Genomic DNA, 20,323 nt, shown 5'->3' with positions numbered 1-20,323 from the left:
AAAGCCTACGATATTGTGCGTTGTGGAGAAGAAAACTGACAGCGAAGAGCAGTGGTAATCAAGAAAATTTACTGAACTAGCCTATTGTTCATTCTAAAGAGCGCCACTTACGCCAGTGCATTCCAACAACTTGCCGTCCAGAGGTAATAATCAATTTCTACAGTACCATTATTTTCACAAAGCTCATTTGATTTGAGTGGCAAAAAGCACGTAAAGCAATATTCTTTTTCCCTAGGAAAAAATGTGTAAGGCAAATCTTTAAAAATGATGTACACACAGTTTCGCTGAAATTCTTTCAGCAAGGCAGCTAAACGGTTCTCCACAATTGTCCACGTCCACAAGCCTCCCACGAGTGAGATGAAATTAGGCATGGACGACACATCATCTAAATTTAACATCTCAACAACATAGGCCAAAGTACATGAGATGTTTCCACGATCTTCCCGTGAGTATCAAGACACTTTGTCACTATCAAAGTGGGTTAAAAAGGTCTGTACTCCGCGACTTCGCGAATCTGTGACACGGCTTCACTATTTTCGAGTTTTCGTAGATGTGATCATCGGAAAAAGGGAACATGGTCATTTCCAACCCCTCCTCGTTGAGTTCTTTCACTTTGGATGGACTGGGCACCGTGGCCGCTCTCTTCTGTATGATCGGCCTCAGCTGCTGGCAGGGCGTGGTGGTGGAGTTACTGTTCGAGTCTATTCTCGAGTTCGGGTTATTGTTTTGGTTGATGCAGCCGTGCACCGGCGAATGTTCGCACTCGGAATCGAGGCTGTCTGATTTCTCTAGCAGTCTTTGGTGTGGTCCGCCCTTTTTGCCATTGGCGAGAAGTTTGAGTACGTCTGGTTTGGGTTTGATGGTTGGCTTGCCGCGCCGTAGCGCCACTTGCAGGATCTCGCGCGTTTCCTGCCGGCCGCGAGCCGCCGCGGTACCGACGACCATCGCCGTCGGCGTGTTGCCGTTGATTGGGAACGGCGTTTGTCCGAAGGGGAAGAGGCGTTTGGAAATCTTACGGTCCTGCCATTTAGCGACGGAATCGTTCACGTAGCCGTGTGGAGCGTTGTTGAGCGCTCGCATGTGTTGCTGGACCATGTACTGTAGAAGTATGCACTCGGGGGACATCTCGAGCGGGTCTTCCCCCACGCACGGCATCCCGTTCTCGTCCTGGGTGAGGTATTCATACGGGTGCGAGTAGTCGATGCTGTAAACGGACTCCTCGCGATCGACGTTCAGGTAGACGTGCGAGTCATCGCTGCACGACGACTCGAGACTGCGCGAGTCCGCCGGCTCGGGGACAGGCGGATCCTTGGAAGGGTCGGAGCGCAGATTCGGCGAGGAGCTGCCGGCGAAGCGAACGTGGTGGGCGGAGGCGTCCGGTGGCTTCGGGGACGATGACGACAAGAAGTTCGATGGCGGCGATGTTGGCGGGAGGGGTGGAAGAGGTTGGAGACCCAGTGACTCGTTAAGAGGCGTGGTCGGTAATTGTGACGTGTTAATCTCCGATGCTGTCGTCACTAGAAGGAAAAGTTTGAAAGACAAAGCTCCATCACTGAGTTGTCAGATCTAGAAGTGTCCTTTCATTCATTCATTCATTCATTCATTTTTCCATCAACATCGTATTCCATTCAACATCGTATTGGCTCCTATGTGGCATTCAAATTATTCGGAATTACTTAGATATTATGAATCACTTAGATAGTCTGTGTTTCGTTTCTTTAAGCAAACTTGTGAAGATGTGGTTGAATTAACGGACAATTTCGAAGCAGTCAAAAACAGTCTGAAAAGAAAGGGTTACATGTTAAAAATTGATCAAAATCGGATAGAACTGAAGAAAGTTATGAAAGTGTAAAATTCGGCTAATTATCTCAAAAAAGATCTTGAGCAGTCAATATTGATATGCAAATGAGTGAGCTGCTGATGTCCGGATTGTTCTTTAAAGAAATAGCCATCATCTCAAAATTTTCCTCACTATTTTCACGTCATAATGACATGGTGCCACTTTTATCCTGTCGTAGACAACTTTGATTTTGCCAATGATTTATTACTGGTACTATTAAAACTAACCGCTTTCAAGAACGAAAATCAAACGAGCCGATTTGCCTTCATTTTTAACACGTTTTAAATACAATTTTTAGATTGATTTCTAAAGAGATCTAACATCTCTGAGCGTGACGTCACAAAAGTGTTAATTGATTCGATCCCTACTACACAGTGCACTCACCTGTCGTAGGCTGTGATATCCCTAACTCGGTGTCGTCATCAGATTCCAACTCCTCGCAATAGTCCGAGTCTCTGTAATGAAAGAGAAGAAAAGGAAAGGGTAACTGAAGAAAAAAAATGTAGGAGACGACGAGAAAGTGTTCTTTATAAATCATCCCAGATGTTCTACCCTAAACTCATCAAATCACCAGTTTGTAAAGGTATTGGTGAATTTGACGAAATGAAACACACACTGGGAACAAATTACAAAATAACTTCAACACCCCGGTACCCATCCCGAACAAACAAACAACAAACAAACAAACAAATACAGTAACAGCCAAAAAAAACGCGACAAAACAAAAGTAAAAAAAACATAAATTCATTAAATGAGGAATGATACTTTATCCCAAGGTTTGGTCACAACAATTTGTTTTGAGATAGTCATAAAACTTCACAAACTTTGTCCTTACGTGTTAGATATACAAAGTCCCATTATTGTTGATCGCGGCGCTCTATGATTTAAGTAAATTCCTAACATTTCAGGATAAAGTTGCACGCTCGTGGAGTGGGATGAGTAAAAGTACTCTAACCGTTCTAACGGCTCCCTTTATATAAATAGCGTTGCTATGTTTTGTATGCATTAGAAGCAGCGCGTTTCAGAGATAAATCATCAGCATCTAAATCGAGATGGGAATGGATGGAAATGGGAAAGCTGCGGTCTATGAATTAGCGCGTTATGTTAACTTTAAAAGCGGGCATGGCGATGACTGCGTTGTCGTAGTTTCAACGCACCGGTGTTCGTTCCCCCATCAACCCGTGGCGCGTGACATCATATACAGTGACTCACCGCTTGTATTCGATCTTGCTCCTGTAGCGCCGCCTGCGGATGGTGCAAACCACACAGACGCCCCCTAGGGTGATCCACGTCGTTATGGAAACCACAAATAATGCAATGACGTAACCTGCAAAGAGACGTGTTGTAAAACAAAGAGAAAGAGACGTTTAATTCTCAAAACACCCGTATTTCTCCTTTATTGATGCAGCATTAATTTTTCATCGCGTGAACTGTGCAAGACGAGCAAATGTCACTCGTTTGCTGTTCAGTGCTGTGAATCATGAATTACAAATTTATGTGGATAGAAAAAGTATGAAACGGTTAAACGAGAGAAAAGAAGTACGGATAAACATATATTCGAATATCAGAAGCCATTCGGAACAGAAGCGTAAAGTTATGGATGAAGAAGATGTAGACTTTTATAGATTTTGAGTACTAGACTAAAAACAAAATGTCAACAAGGCCTTAGAATACAACATAAACAAATTGTCAGTAGTAGTAGAAGTAGCAGTAGCTATTGTTGTTGTTGTTGTTGTCAGAAGAATAAATAGATGAAAGAAAGTGCCACAAAGTTATGATAAAACGTCAACGTTAACTGTCATCGTTTTCTGTTTCATATTCTCCTTACGTATAAAGCGCCTGAATAGTCTATAGATAGCATCATTTTGCGAAAACACCGTAAGAGGGCCCCTATAGTTTTGGAATGACCGAAAACAAGACACAGGGCGGTCACTGTCATGCTGCCCCCTGTACATATTTTTCTCTTTCTTCTCGGCATAATTGTTGGGTGATTAATCACGACTTTGCGTCCTTTTCCGTTACGCGTCAATCAGAGGTAATTGAGAGCTACCGTACAGCTCTGTTGGATGTATTCTCCTTTCCGTCCTTTTTTAAAGAGATTACGGACTGACAATCTGCGATATTGTTCAGGGTGTGGCATGATCACTGGTTCTATAGCTACTTAGCAAAGACAATTTGATTTGCAGGGGGATTTTGCGATGAATTAGTCTTTCTGACTGTCAGTTACCAGGGCGTGTATCGCAGAGTGTCTCTTCCCTCTGTGCCATGTAAACAATGGCGTATGTTTTGATGGTCGTTCTTTTTTTCCCTAGATATGACAATTTAAAGTGATTTTAGTTGCATTTGTGTTCTGATCTTTCCCGCCTGAATATTTTGAATTCAGAGTTCTATCGTCTGTCTTCATGTTATATTTCTTGCATAAGGGCATTCCAAGTTACACATTTTGAGCCTTAATTTATACTGAATGCTTAATTGGTAGATTTAAGGATATAGTCTCTTGACACAGACGGACATGTTTGAGGAGACACACACACACAAAAAAACAACCTACATGAAATGATACCACAGTCAATTCCCTCCTAACGTCTTTCTATTGAACTCACAATGAAGTATCTTCGTCAACAAAGAATCAAAGCAAAGCAAAGCAAACTACCATCAGTATTCTTAATGGCATACAAATCTACATCTGAAATCATGTTTTGTACCATCATGCGTGCTGTAGTGCTGAAAGGGGGTCTGATAAAGATACTTAAAGTAACAGGTGGCACGAGGTTGATGCACGCGTCTCGTCAAAGCCGCTGTAAGGAGAAAGAGGGGCCCCGATCTTTATTAAGGGGGTGTATAGTCCCGTAAAAAGAACGTGCTTCTTCACATATTCGTATAATAATCGTCTACCCTTCCAGAGGAGGTCCCCCTGCTAATTAAACCCATTCTTCCTTGATTGGCTTGTTAAAAAAATATAAAAAAGAAGAAGAAAGATGAGTATATATTCAGCAACCATGATGATTAATAAGCGACGCCGGACGAGCTTCTTTCCCATTGACCTTTGACGCATAGAAAGCGAGGGAAAACTCGGTGTATATCGGGTCAGTGATCTCTGAAAATGACGCTTGACTTTCATCTTGTGATAAAGCTTGCAATATCTCACTATAAAAAGGGTCGAAAGTTGCGATGACATTGCATATTGCTGACGGCATGCCTACATTCTTGAACTCAGAGCGTTTCTTTTTCTTTAGTTATTTTTGTCTCTATAGTACTCTTATTTCTTGCACATCCTTGCCATACACGCTTTATTTCATATTGCTTTTTTCTTCTTTACCACTCCACTGGTTTAACGCTGATCCTTCACTTCGACATCAAAGAGATTATTGACTTGTCTTAATGTAATTGTTTTTTTTTTGTCCTTGTGCTTTCATGAGTTTATCCTTTCGTTGCTGTAGCCACTTGTTATTTATACTATGATTTTCAGCAGTTATATATTATGTATTGGACCTCATGGAAGAACAGAAGCATTATGATAATGAATCTGAAATGGGCACTCCATCCATTTTGTAGTCTTTCTTTGATTTATGTATGATTTATGTATTGTTTTGTGTATCTTTCAATGTGAAGTGGAGAATAAACAGACAAACAAATAATGACGAGAACGGTGTACCCTATTATGATTAAAGGGGAAAAACTATACAATCAATTAGCGTAACTATCTCTTAAATACAATGCATTCGGTCCATCAGTTGGGAAAAGTGACCAAAGTGTTTCTATTCACCAGCAATTTTCTCTACAGTCCGTTTTAAACTCAACTTAAGATTCCTTCCTATGACCCCCCCCCCCCCCTCCCATTCCACGTGGTAAGAAGGCGACCTTGGGGCTCTGATTTTGTTGTCGTTGTCCGATGTTAAAACTGTTTAAAATACGTCTCTCTGTAGCCGACATTTTTTGTGTTACTTATTAACAATTATTGCTTTCAGGGGAATGCACATTACAATTAAACCTTGCTTTATATTTTTGCATCCATTTTAAACATTACTAGTAAATATCATACATCTCTGCTTTACAACCTGATATATTGTGACTATACTACATTTTTTACCTTATTAGAAATTGCATAATTTTTTTTTTTAGCATGACATGTTTTGTACATTTGCATTTTTTTCGAAAATGAGTACGAATAGATGGAATGAAATAAAACGAAAGGAAAGTATCCATATCTGACATTTTGAGGTATACACACAGACATAAACAGTAATAACATACAAACCAGGTAGCTTTGTGACGTCAGCAAAGACGAAAAAGCCTATACGAAGCTTCAATAATGCTGACGGCGAGCTGTATATACCGTGCTTCTTACTCACGGACAGTGTTACAGATGAATGGCTCATTAGCCGGGAAGGGAAGTTTGCTGCTCCGCTTTTAAACGACCAAGGACGAAGACTTTCTTTTTAAGTATTGACTAGATGACTAATCGTCATGTCTTGTAAAGTCAATTAACAACAAAGGAAAGTCGCTCGTGTATTATTGCACACTCGCTTGATTTTTACCAGGATAACGTATGTATGTATGCATATATATATTATATATCTGTATCTCTATATATATGTATATATATATATGTATATATATATATATATATATATATATATATATATTTATATATATATATATATACATATATGTATATATATATATATGTATATATATATGTATATATATATGTATATATATATACATATATATATTAATTTTAACACATTAATGTACTGCTTTAGGCTTTCACATATGTGACAACCGATATTAACTTTTGACATCTCTCTTTCAAATCAGCAAGACAACTGATTAGAGTATGATTTTGCTATTAGGACCAAATTACAACCAACTGCAATAAGAATAATAAAAACCGTCATAAGTGACAATAATACGCAAGAAACTATGTATATTTTTCCAGGTGTTATTTATATCCATGTTCCTTGATGTGCATCGACAAATAAATGAGGGTTAAAATGTTACCCGTTATCTCTTGTATCTCTCCCACACGACCTAAAACGAATAATGTCAAGGCATCACATAATTATTGTTTACACAATGTCTATTGCGATTAGCTTTCTCGTACTGCGCTCTATCTTTGTGTTATAATAGTGTCCCTATCCTGTCATTGCAGCAAATGTCTGTCTCATTTCGTCTGTCTCTGGCTCTGTTTTTACTTCAAATTTGTCCTCTTCCTCTCCTCAGCCGCTCACATACAGTCACCATTCTACCGTCTATTCGTGTGCATCACTCTCCATAATGTCTCGCGTTGCTCTCTCCATCTCTCCTATATTTCTATCTCTCTCCCTCTCTCTCTCTCTCTCTCTCTCTCTCTCTCTCTCTCTCGCTCTCTATTTCCTATTCTCTTTCTCTCCCTTCTTCTTTCACTCTTCTATTCTCGGTGTCTCTTTTCAAAGTTCTTGTTGAGTCCATACCCGGCTCTGCCTGAAGGGAATTTCTCAGGGTAGCTCATTTGTCCCGAGCAAGCCGCATAATTTGACGTTCTTCCTGAGTCTAGTTACTATGACACATACTGTGTCTACTTTGGTGTCATCAGTACCAACAACCAAACCCTTCCTCAGCGTTTGTGGTTTTAAAAATTATATTTTTTTTCCTTTACGTACTCTATACTGCTTCTATCCATCTGCCTTCTTTTTTTTTTCGGTTCAGTTCAGAAATCCGAGATCAGGACTTGTATTTATAGCAAGTAAACCCGGACTCATTGTGATCAATATGATTCATTAAAGTTGTAAACCTTGCAGTGATTCCGATGTTGTCAGAGCAAGTAATCCGGCTTCTATTCTGATCTACCTGGTACTGCACTGACTGCCTGACAACGCTGATGAATAATTTCCAGACGTATTGCATCAACACATACGAGATTAATTTCTGCTAAGCAAATTTCGTGAATGCCCCCTCCTCCCCCTTTTTTTTGACGACTCTAGAGATAGACAAAGAAAGGAAGCGGGGAGGGGGATGGAGGGATGATAATAGAGAAGTGATGTATTAAATTTGTTTTCGAACATTTGTTATTAGCTTATGGACTGAAGAGAAACTTTGCTGCACGTGAAGAACAGTATTTGCTAAAGATGATTATCAGTCCTTTAAGAAATATCTATATCAACCGGAACATTATTTTTTTTTACCATTCCTACATTACAGAATTTCTTCCTCTTTATGTAAAGAAAAACAGAAGAAAAACGATCAAATAATATGTACAATGATATTCAAAGAGCATAAAGAAGAGCAGGTGACTTAGCATGGGATACAGCTAATCTCCTTTTTCTACGAATCCGAGGGAAATTGCAGACTGATTTTCCTCACCGAGTTCAGAACCTACTAAGTAATCCCCGAGTTCTCCTCGACAGCTCCTAAATCGGGGCCGCTGAGATGTAAACTACATAAGGAGAAATGTATCTTATCGACATCCAACTGTTCATCTTAAATAATCCAACGCGCTGAACATGATATTGCAGTATGATACAAAAGTTCAATATTTAGCTAACTGATCGTATCTTACACTTATCACTGTATTCAGTCTGCATGGGTTATGACTTGGTGATGAAGAGGGACATAGAAATATCAAAGTCAGACATTTTCAGACAAAGAGTGGTGAGCCAAAGGGCGTCGATCCTATCAACCCCCCCCCCCCCCCCCCGAGTGAAAATGTTTGGGAGGGGGGTTAAACACATCATTATGCTACCCCAACCCCTCCCCCAATTTCCGAGGTGTGAAACATTTTCTTTCTTACTTTTTTAAATTGAAAATTGAAAATCCAATTATTTCACCCAAAATGTGCATTAGATCGTTGATTTTGAATTCTGAAAATGCAGAAATTTCCCTTGCGTTGGAGGGGAATACCCCCTCCCACTAACCCTATATCCCACTCAGTCCTTTTCCGTTAGATTTAGTACACTTCTGAGATAGACAAATTCCCCCACTATACCATCAAAGGTGTGCACCAGGTCTGTTATGTCAATCCCCCAAAAGTGCTGAAGTTCCCTCACGTGGGAGGGGAATAACCCCTTCCAATCAAACCCTCCCCCCGCTCGGTTCGCCCTCATAGATGTAGTATTTTTTTTTCTTCAAATTGACGATTTCCCAAATATTCTATATTTTTTTGATAACATGACATCATTCAATTTCACTTCTAAAAGTGTAAAAGCTCTCTCGTATGGGAGCTCTAGGCTAGGGGTTGAGGGAATATCCCCTCCCACACCCTCCCCCTGCTCGGCTTCCCTCGATGCATAAACTATGGTTACACCTTTGTGAGTGGCAATTTTCCAAATATTACGCCAAAAGTGTGCACCAGACTGTCGAATTGCTATCATAAAAATGCAAAAGCTCCCTCGTGTGGGAGGGGAATACCCATCCTCCCACCAATCTCCCTTGATCGGTCCCCCTCCACATAGACTTAGAATGATAATATACGGAATAACACACTTTGGGAATTGACAAATTTCCAAATATTCCTCAAGAAAGTGTGCATCACTTCTTTTTTATTTCAATATTAAGGATGCAACAGCTCCATCGTGTTGGAGGGGGTATCCTCCTCCAACATCCCACACTCCACGCCCCCAGTCACCTCCATAGACTTAGTACACTGTGATGACGCACACGCCAAACAAGAGGAGGCAGAAACCGCAATTTAGTCATTTTCATATTTCTTTTTCATACTTTTTTTGATAGAGAAATTTCATCTGAATTTCAGTTCTGAAATTCAAAATTTCCCTCGTATGGGATGGGGGAAACCCCCTCCCACATCCCCCCCCCCCCCCGGGCTCGGTCGCTCTGGTCCTCGCACGTATCCTTAAAGTTGCCCCCCCCCCCCCCATACTGGTGACTTTAAAAAATATGAACGTTTGAAAGGGACACATGAAACGAGGAAGACAAAATTATATATATATATACGGATATACAGGGACGGAGAAGAAAATCAGAAGATGAGTGCCGCATGGCAAAATAATAAGATATCGAAACACGCTGAGATAGAGAGCTCTTGTCAACTTACTCGGACATCTGCATGCTCCCCCATCGGGCCTACAGGTGCAGCCGATCTTGGCGAGGACGCCGCACGATGACCGACACATCGCCGTACCGTTGCCTGGAGGTAACCGGTCGGACGGATCCAAAGGGTTGATCACCTCGTCAGCATCCGATTCGTCCTTTACAGGAGGGGGGGGGGGGGGGGGAGATGATTGAGAGGGCATTACAATCACTTGACTTTGCCCTGTCCTTACGACAGGTGGATTTTTTTTTCCCTGTATGTTAGGGAAGAAAGTCGCAATGTTACTGTCCACTGTCTCCGTCTACAGATTGATGTCTACAGGTATCCACATATCATCTCTCTCCCCCTGAATTATATGCTTTGTATATTTCATATACACTGCACAAATTTTTAACCTCAAAGTAATATCGTAGCAATGTAACAATGGGTATTTTGGGCTTCAATTTGTTGCAACTTTCGGCAGAACAGAAAGGGACACACACGGTTGTCATGCAAACAATGATATAATACAGATCATCTTTTCAAGGTCTAAAAACTTTAATGAAAAAAAATACTTACTTCTGAAGAATTGCATGTTCCGATCACATGATGACAGACCTCGTGACCACTGCATTCACATCGCTGTCGACAGTCTTCCCCGTACCATCCTTCTTCACACTGACTCTCGCATCGCGCCCCGTAGTAGCCCGGTGGGCACCCGCAGGTGTTGCCCGAACCGAGACAAACTTGACCTTGGTTACAAGTGAGGCTGCCGCACTTGACCCGGTAGTTCCTCGCTGCGAGGGCGGAAGTAAAACGAAAAAGTTCGAGAGGTCAAATGTCAGACAGTTTACATCTTCTTTAGATCTCCCGCAAAATATAGTAAAAGTGGTGCAGATTTTATTCACTGGTTATGGCTGGTCTTGTCATTCGTTTAACATGCCAAGTTTTTTTACCACTCAACGATCGCTAAATAACGCTTGAGGCGCAATCTTACATAGGACAATTAATTTCTCTCACACCATGTATAATTGGTTTAAGAGATAATGATAATGAATTTTTTGTTTGTTTGTTTTTTCCCACCGGAGTATGAATATGACATTACAGCAGTTTGAAACCTAAACGCCATCAGACCTTGCATTTGTTTAAGACAATATGCAAATATTGATATTATCATGGAATTTATGTTTCCAAACTTTAATTTTTGCTATCTCAGTTCTTGAAATGCTTCCTTCGGTTTCTGAGACCTCTAACGAAGACGAGCTTCTCAAAAGTATATTGAAGGATTGTCATGTTTCTCTCAGCATCTATTAATATGTGCTGAGTAACTGAACGCGTGTAACATCAAATTAGTGCACATACGATATACTTCACGATCTCCAAGGAAGACAATAAATGTCTATGAATAAGAGGGCATCTTTTGGTCAACTGTCTCCAGACGAATTAGTGATGATGCTCTGATGACAGTAAATGATGTAGATGTCTTGCTTTGTCTCCTATTGTTTTTATTTGATTTTGTTTTCGTTGTGTTTCTATTGGACATGCTATCTTTCAATCTTCCTCGCGCATTATGCTGAGTGCGTGTTGAATCTAGACTCCATCGATGATGGATGAGGCACACTTCTGGGACGTCTATGGCCTATCATGAACATTGTCCGGAGATACACAAACACGGCGAAGACTTAATGTAGGCATGGAAACGTTTTTGGAGGGTTGCCATAGCAATCTCACATCATGTTCCCGCCGCATCCGCCCCTTGCAGCAGCGGAGGGTTCGCGCTACGCCCTGAACCCGGCGACCGCTCGCCCCAAGAGACCGCCGACTTTACGGAGGAGAGAGAAGTTTGTGCACCGTCACTGGGAGGAGCTCAGACCGGGCGAGATAGATGGATGGATGGATGGATGGATGGATGGATGGATGGATGGATAGATAGATGGATGGATGGATTGATTTATTGATGGATGAATAGATGAATGGACGGATAGATGACAGGAAAGAGAAATACAAGTAAAGCAACACATCGATCTGGATAAACATCACGGGAAGAGTTACATCATTAATTCAAGTATGATCTGATGATGTCAGGAGCAATGTTGCGTACTATACCATCTATATGCCAGCTTTCTGTATTAGAAAAAAGAAAATACGTTGAATGGTGCATAAGATAAGAAATAACTTCTGATATAGAGAGTTTATATATATATATATATATATATATATATATATATATATATATATATATATATATATATGTACATACATATATGTTTGCAACACATATATGCTATAAGTTTCTGATATAATGCGTTGATGAATATTGATCTAATCTGCTGGACGGTCGAGATGGCAGACATCTATTTGAGAGATTTGATTATCTCCCTGCAATGTACGAGTGTACAGGTGCACATAGGTAGTCTTTTAATGATCTCACATTTTGGCCGAGATTCCCTGAACTATATATTTGTTCTTTGTACAAACAAAATTTTATAATCAATCTTTGTACAGACGATTAGATTAAAGTGTTTGTAAATAAGTAATTCATGTCTTTTTTTTTGAGTGGTTCACAATATACAAGCTTGCTTTTTAGTGGACCTCTCAATTCTCTTTTACTCAACTGAAGCATAACTTTGCATTTTTTTTTTGCCAGCATGCATTCTTATGTTTATCTGTATCACTTATCTTTTGCAAAGTCGAATGTTTATGTTTATAATGTAATTCCTGGTTTACTTTGTGTTGTGTTTTGTTGGAAAAAGAAGAATAAAAATAAATGAAAAAAAAAAAAACCCCAACAACAATCAAGCCAAGATGCTATAGGACTTCCCCCCTTCTCACAGTGTATCCTTAATTCACGCCCTCCCCCCCCCCCTCTCTCTCTCTCCCTCCCCTGGATCTCCATCAGGAGGACTCTCGAAAACTCAAGTTTGACGGCTTGATGACTCATTGCACCAAACGCCACAAGTGCAGACTCTGATCTAATGCTTTACTACAAACACTCCCACCCCGTAGACCGCCGATATGCACGGAGATAGAGGAAACGTATTTTGTGAACCCTGGTAAAGTCACAGAGGAAGACAGAGAGAGAGAGTGGGGGGGGGGGGGGGGGAGAGAGATGGAGTAAAAGAAAAAGGAAAAGTGGAGAGAAAAAGAATAGTAATCGAAAGAGGTCAGATGATCAGAGAAAGAGCGAAAAAAACGGTTAAGGCTCTGAGATGGAGAGAGGGGGTGGAATAGAGAAAGGATCTAAGTTGAAGTAAATACGCTTTTACAGGATGTCTTGCCTCTGTTTTGTTGTTGTTATTGTTTTTGTTTGTATTGCTTTGGTTGCTGTTGTTGACAAATACCAAAACAATCTTACCTGGTGGCTTGTAGTTCTTCAGTAATTATGTTTGGGCAATTTTCTTCTTTCATTTTTTTTTAAATGTTGCTTTAATTCATGATTCTCTCTACTATGTCCTGGAGTACATAGTCACGTCACTTCGTGCCCTCACTATTGCTTTCTATTTATAGCCCTCGCGCGGTTGTCTAGGGAGTCTTAACATAATCGATCCAGGGTTTAACTTGTTCAGTGTCATAAACGCTATGCGAGCATGGTATTCATTAAAGAATATTAATGCTACCCTCGATCGTCAAGCGAGCTGGTGAGCAGTGTGAGACGGATCTTCACAAAAAAAAAGCTGGGAATTACGTTCATTCATGCGCTTATACATGTGTAAATTGAGCATACAACACCACAAAAGTACGGCAGTATTACAAGGCAACATTATGATTCTCAATTGATAATGTGTGACATATCCTATTAATGATAGACATAATCAAATTAATCTGCGATGTAGTGCAATGTATATGGTACGAATGATATTACATGATGGTCCTTATACATAATATTATGCCCTGCTGTGTACATTGCTGTCAATGAAAAGTCTAATATGCATGTACATTTAAACAATGTTGAGATTTTTCCGACGTTCGTTCTATTCATCTTATTTTGTTATTCATTTTGATATTTGCTACAACCCAACATGCTAAATATCGAAAATGTCTGATCGAAAGTAATAGAGCATAATATCCTGTTCTCAATGACGCTGCTTCAAAACTAACGTTAACAAATGCGAGTTATGCCTCGTTCCATAAAGTCCTTTAGATCAAGATTTTTCTAAATATCTGTGGCCAATCACCCCTATCTCAAACGTCATTTTTATCATCAGGGCACGATAGTTTTGCTGGTATAAGGATTTTTGAATGAAATTGAGAGTACAGATTTGATTCTGTCTTTTTTCTTGCGCAATCGGCCATCTTACAGGCAGAAGGAGAAGACAACGTGCTGATTATCGTTGTTCTTAATTCTCTTATATTGTGTATATGGTTGGACGTATAGGCTCCTATATTGCATTTGGTCTGTAACTGATTGGCTACAGCCTACATCGAAAATGGTATCACATGGTATAGTCTTAACTGAGACCTATAGTTGCAAGACTCTTGCTTAATTCGAGATTTCGACATTTCATTCCTCAACCACCACACACGGACAGAAAAGGTTAGTTAGATTAGCCGGTAAATTAGCAAGACCATCGATAGAATTATTGACGTCCTATGAGTGATGTATATGACGTTATGACAGAGATTTGAATTCAGACGTTCATACCTGTACCAGTCTTTTGAGTGTTTGGGACACCTCAATAGCGTTTTCATGCAGACACACTGAGTTATCGTATATTCATAAGACGTATGGATATACGACGTATTGGTCGGAGATCATTCAGACACAACGATCCAATGTACTACAGTATGGCAGCATCAGACCTGTCGTGTTTTATGAGAAGCTCATGAATAGGTATGAGTCTCTCACTTGCGCAGGACGAACTTTGAGCGGGCTTTGCGCATTGCGTGTTTTCACAGCGTTGGATTCATTTTGGTATAATAATAGTTTGCGATAATCCTAGTGCGAATTATACTGATATACGACGTATGGATATTAGAGCATTCAGACACGAATAGTAAGTATACGTCGTATGAATCGTGGTATGAATATACGTCGTATATCGAAACGCTGCTTAAACCATCGTTTTTCCATGCACAAATCATTAACGAGATATATATACGACATATCAATTATAAGTACAGCCATTCAGACACATAAAAACGCTAAAAATATATCAATACGAGAACTCTCTGGTATAAAAGAGTCTATATTTCGTGCGAACCGTGCGCGCGCCAGTTCCTCGCGCGTGCGTGGGCGTATACGTGCATGAGGTGGGGGAAACTATGGTGTCCTCGGTCTTTTCCTTACTCTCAGCCCCACCCGTTTAATATAACATAAAACTATGACACTATAACATAAAACTAAGTATGGGGGTATGTCCGGACGGGATATCATCACTGTGACACAGGAAAAGTTATTGGCATGACTCGCTGACCATAATATTCATTAACACGGGGATTGAAGCTGGGGGTTAAAGAAACAAGACCGGGGGAATTGTTATCGATTGAACGCGTGACCTCGGAAGTAAACTGGTTGGATTGCTACGAGAGAATTCAGACACTTCCTTTGCCCTAGCGTAAACCAAGGGGATGAAATGTCTTTAGTTTCCTGCACTAAATAAGAACGTGGGTGTCATAGCTCACGAAAGAAAATCTTAATTTAGTTCTACCTTTATGTGACTTCCTTGATTTTCAGAGTCTTTTCTTTTCTCTTTTCTTCCTGTAACTATAGCAACGCCGCGTTGCTAATCTCCATTCCCTTGAGTCTGACAAAGCATTATTGTAATATAGTAGTCACGTTCTTTCCTATAACACTCCCAATTTGGAAGATCACAATCGCACATTTTGAGATACAAAACACAAAAACGAGGCACATAACATGAAATGTGACATTTTAACGACTTGCTTCATGGAGTCCAATAAAGTTGTCTGAATATCAGGGGAAATTCGCGTATTAAGGGCTTCAGTCGAAATTACAATTTTGATGGAAATCATTCGCAGTCTCCCATCTATCTCCCTGCAGACTGGTATATTACACTGAATCCGCCCGATGTTACATTCGACTTAAACATTACAACACTCGATAAACGCAAGCATGCGTGGCTCCAACATTGCTATGTGGGTAAGAGTGTTTTATAGTGTGAATCCCGCGTCACGGTCTGAATCTACCTTCGGGAGCCGAACACACCCAACGATGCCCGAGCACCCTATGATCAGCGAAGTATAACGGGCTTTTTTCTTCCGATAGCATGAACAGTAAACGAGAAACGATCATTGTCAGCCGAAAGGTCTTCGGAGATCGGCATTACTGAAGAAAGATTGAGAAAGTTTATCCAACAGGTGTACGGATGCTGGTCGTGATTACGACTGACTTATAAAGAGAGTAATCCTCACGATGACAAAGATATTTTTGAGGCACAACAATACAGATGACCGTAGCATGGCAATGCTTATTACAATAACTATGATAATGACGGTGTTAATAATGTTCATGCTATATGACAATGCCATCAAGTTGTTGTTTATGCATAGTGGTATACCATTGATGTCAGCTACAGTAAAGCTGGCTGGTATACCTTGTGTGAAGAAAGAACGGAAGGAGCTAAGGTGTGGCTGAAGTTGTTGCAAAGAAGGAAGAAACGAAGAAAGAGTTCATAGGCATTTAATGAGTCTCATTTCGTGACGAATATGAGACTTGAATGAAAGGAAGGAGAAAATGTCTTAAGACTGCTTGAAAGAAGTTCATCACACCGAGGCCAGAACGAGCTAACGTATTTTCGCTTGCCAGCTTTTGAAATCCCTGGATATCACGTACACTGCATCTTATATACTATCTCTCCAAATCTATCCTCCCATTTTGTTTATCTCATATCGGCAAACGAAACAAGTGACTGCACGAAGAAGACAGTTACGTTCAGACGACAAGCCCTAAGGCCTAACCTCGGGGTTAGACGACAAGCCTTTTTTCACTAAGTTGAACTCTTGGTGAGACTGTGTATAGCTGTCAAGGAAGGAAGGTGGCTCAGTTTACAGCGGTCATACTGTTATTCATTGGTGCATACTCGTATCTCTTATCAGTGACAGATGATAATCTCACTATCGTATGTCAAGAGAAAGGAAGCAACAGTCCACGGAAAGAGCGCCATTGATCATTTCGTGACCAGTCCTCCTTTTCTCAATTTTTGATATCATTTGATGTATTCTCACTTGATGAAGTTAATTAGATGATAATTTGACTGCTAAGCCACATGACAACACCTTACAAACCCTTAATACAATCAAGAACTAGCAGTATCGGGAATAGTAACGACATTTCCAAACGGAACGAGATTCTGGTAGCGTTCTGGTCTTACTATCCGAGATCCGTTGGAGAGTTCCTTTCGCTTTCCATACAGCTATTTTAATTTCACAGTGCTGGACAACCACTTGATGTGATTGAACCAAGTATATGGTTTCCTCATTCTTGCATATTCAACCTGCAATTGATAATTTGAGTCATCGTCATAAGATATGTAAACATTATTCAATAAAACATTATATTCACGGGAAACAGTTCAGTCCTTAGTACCCGAAATTGACACCATAACACTAAAAACTCAACAACTACGAAGAATTCAAACAAAAGGTAGAGAATGTAAGCCAACGTTCAGAGTGGGATTCTAACACATGCAACAATTTTACACGCAGTCAGGTGAACAGTATTGCAATCCTGACCAACTATGGTTTCTTTCGTTTAATCTCTTTATGTTATAAAAAAGGAAGTGAAAATACCTGGAATCTCCATCATCACGAAAACAGCAAGACAGAAGAGTGAATTTGTGTCTGTGTATGTGTGGGTGTGTGAGCATGTGTGTGTGAATGCGTGTGTCTTTGTCTGTGTGTGAAGATTTGCTTCCAATCCTTATGTTTTAAGGGACACCTCGTTGGGTGAGAATGATAAAGGCGTTAACTTGCCACTTAAGCCATAGAACTATGGAACTATATAGAACTATAGAAGACACTACTGTTCACACTTGACAGCGCATGTCGTCTTTGAAGGTGTATGAACATGTCGTCGGTCTCGAAATTGTCTCAAACACTTAGGCCCGAATTCACAAATGAAACCATGGTTTGAACCATGGACAAAAACCATGGAGCGCAAAGTGTCGCACGGAACATTTCGTTACGAAATTGGTCATTTCGTCGACAAAAATAATGACCGTTTCGTTAACGAAATTATCATTTCGTGGACGAAATGTTCATTTAGTTACAAAATGTTGTCATTTCGTTACAAAATAATCATCTCATCGACGAAATGACTGATTTCATAACGAAATATTCCATGCGACACTTGGCGCTCCATGGTTTTTGTCCATGGTTCAAACCATGGTTTCATTTGTGAATTCGAGCCTGAGTGTTTGAGACAACTTCGAGACCGACGACATGTTCATACACCTTCGAAGACGACATGCGCTGTCAAGTGTGAACAGTGGTGTCTTCTATAGTTCCTTTTAAAACCGTCGTATTTACTTTCTTCAGTTAACGCATTTCTTGATGTGTCTTTCGCAAAGGTCGACAACGTTTTGATAGAATAGGAAGTGGTAGAGCTGGTATAAGCACTTATGCATTTTAGTGTGTTATCTGAAAGTGATGATTGTGAGCGATATTGATTTCATTGTATACATATTTTGTAGAAGGGACTAAATAGAAAACAACAAAAGGAGAGAGTTATTTACAGCTTGTGTTGTGGTTAGCAAACATATGACAATACGTAGTCTTTGCTGTTATGGTTATTACAAACAAATGGACCAGTAGGAGCTCAATCTCAGACTTGTTTTTCTGTCAGCTGTTGCGGTCGACAGCGTTATACGTGTTATACAGTCCACTTTCTCAAAGCACGTGCATGTGAACATGTCTCCAGATCGAGAAGACAAAGACTGGGAGCTTTGTGTTTCAGGCGACGACAAGATGTGATGTGGCGACCACATAACATATGTGTCTATGTATTAATATCTATGGGTATAGATAGATAGTATAGATAGATAGAGAGACAGACAGATAGATAGATTGATAAACAGATAGATAGATTGATTGATAGATAGATAAAGATAGATGGATGAATGGACAGAGAAAGAGATAAATAGAAAGATAGAAATAGAAATAGGCAGATAGATAGATAGAAATAGACATAGTGATATGTTTTCATGAATACAAATACATCGCGTGCTTGTTTGTGTTTTTTTGATAAGAGAAGACGAGTTTGCCTTATTACCAATGGAATTCAACGTCCAAACTAATCATGTTGGAAAAGAAAACATATATTTTACATTACAAACTAACTTGATAGATGACGAAACTCTAAACGACAAGGGAAATGAAATCAAAACGAATGAAATAGAAATGCAGATCAAACAGAAATAGGGCCAAGAAGTATAATATCATAATGATACAAGAAATGCAAGAGAGAGAGAGAGAGGGAGAAGGAGCCTGAAGGAAGAAGAAACCATGGAGGAGCAGAGGGAAAGAAGCAACAGTAGATGACGACATATAGTTGTAGACGAAGACGGTGACGAGGATAACGAATGGAGAGATGATGAAGAAAAATATAACAGAAATAGCAATGGAAGAAGGAACAGGAGGAGTGGTTCTAAATATAGGGAAGGAAAAACTGTCACTTAATACGGTGCGATGATATTCAAACTTCCTGGACAAGACATCATTTGTCAGCGCGTCTGACCACGTGAACCGGTGGTCGAACGCGCGCCCGCTGAGCTCAGCTTCCGCATTATGTAACTCTGCGTCATTCCTCGCCCGCGCGTCGATTATGCGATATTGATATGATGCAGCCATATTCGCAGGTAGAAAAAAAAAAACATGAAAGAAAGGGAACACCCATGGGAGGTATAGTCACTCAATAAAGTGGGTCTCACCGAAGGTCTTTCTTCTGAGGAAACATCTTCCCCTCCTGGTTCTTTATCCTTCCTCTCTCAGTATGGCGCACATGTGTGGATGCCACCCGTCTATTTTTGGTACGGCGAATTATGATTAATTCACCACATTTTGAGAATGATTTCCTGACGGGAAGTTCAAGGAAGATTTTTTTTCCATTTTCAGGGAGGTGGAGGAGGGGTGGAGTGGAGTGGTAAGGGGTAAGTGGAGGCTGGGATGGGGAGTGATGGAGTTTTAAAGATGGGTTAGACCTAGAAAATAGAAATATATATATATATATATCGGGTCGTGAAAGGATGACGCAGCTTAAGGATATTTCGGCATTCATCGCCACAATCGTGCATGTCCATGAAAATCTCATGGGATCGCCTCTGTCTAGCTAATTGGAAAAGTCCGCCAAACAGGAAGGACAAGTCTGGGGAAACATTTTCGAGTGGTGCTGGATGGATTCAAAATAATGCATGCTGGGCATATTATATACGCAGGGCTGACCGATTTTTTTTTTTTTAATGTTCAGACTTTCAAAGCTCGTGGACTTTTATAGAACGACGGACAGAACATAAAATCGG

General features: G+C 40.3%; 1 protein-coding gene across 1 annotated transcript in view; it reads right to left on the bottom strand.

Annotated features, from left to right (window-relative positions):
- Positions 1-471: 471 nt before the first annotated feature.
- LOC139730835 (uncharacterized) overlaps positions 472-20,323 on the bottom strand; it is a 55,852-nt gene continuing 36,000 nt past the window's right edge. Inside the window, exons 4-8 of the mRNA XM_071641708.1 lie at positions 10,428-10,645; positions 9,873-10,026; positions 3,053-3,167; positions 2,225-2,295; positions 472-1,517 (exon numbers count right to left, since the gene is read on the bottom strand). Of these exons, the coding sequence (XP_071497809.1) occupies positions 472-1,517; positions 2,225-2,295; positions 3,053-3,167; positions 9,873-10,026; positions 10,428-10,645 (1,604 nt within the window). The remainder of the gene's footprint in view (positions 1,518-2,224; positions 2,296-3,052; positions 3,168-9,872; positions 10,027-10,427; positions 10,646-20,323) is intronic.

This window comes from Diadema antillarum, unplaced genomic scaffold (genome assembly GCF_040938485.1).
Source record: "Diadema antillarum isolate AM-2024a unplaced genomic scaffold, OU_Dant_1.0 seq00000338_RagTag, whole genome shotgun sequence".
NCBI classification, from domain to species: domain Eukaryota; kingdom Metazoa; phylum Echinodermata; class Echinoidea; order Diadematoida; family Diadematidae; genus Diadema; species Diadema antillarum.
This window is presented reverse-complemented; position numbering and strand designations above follow the sequence as displayed.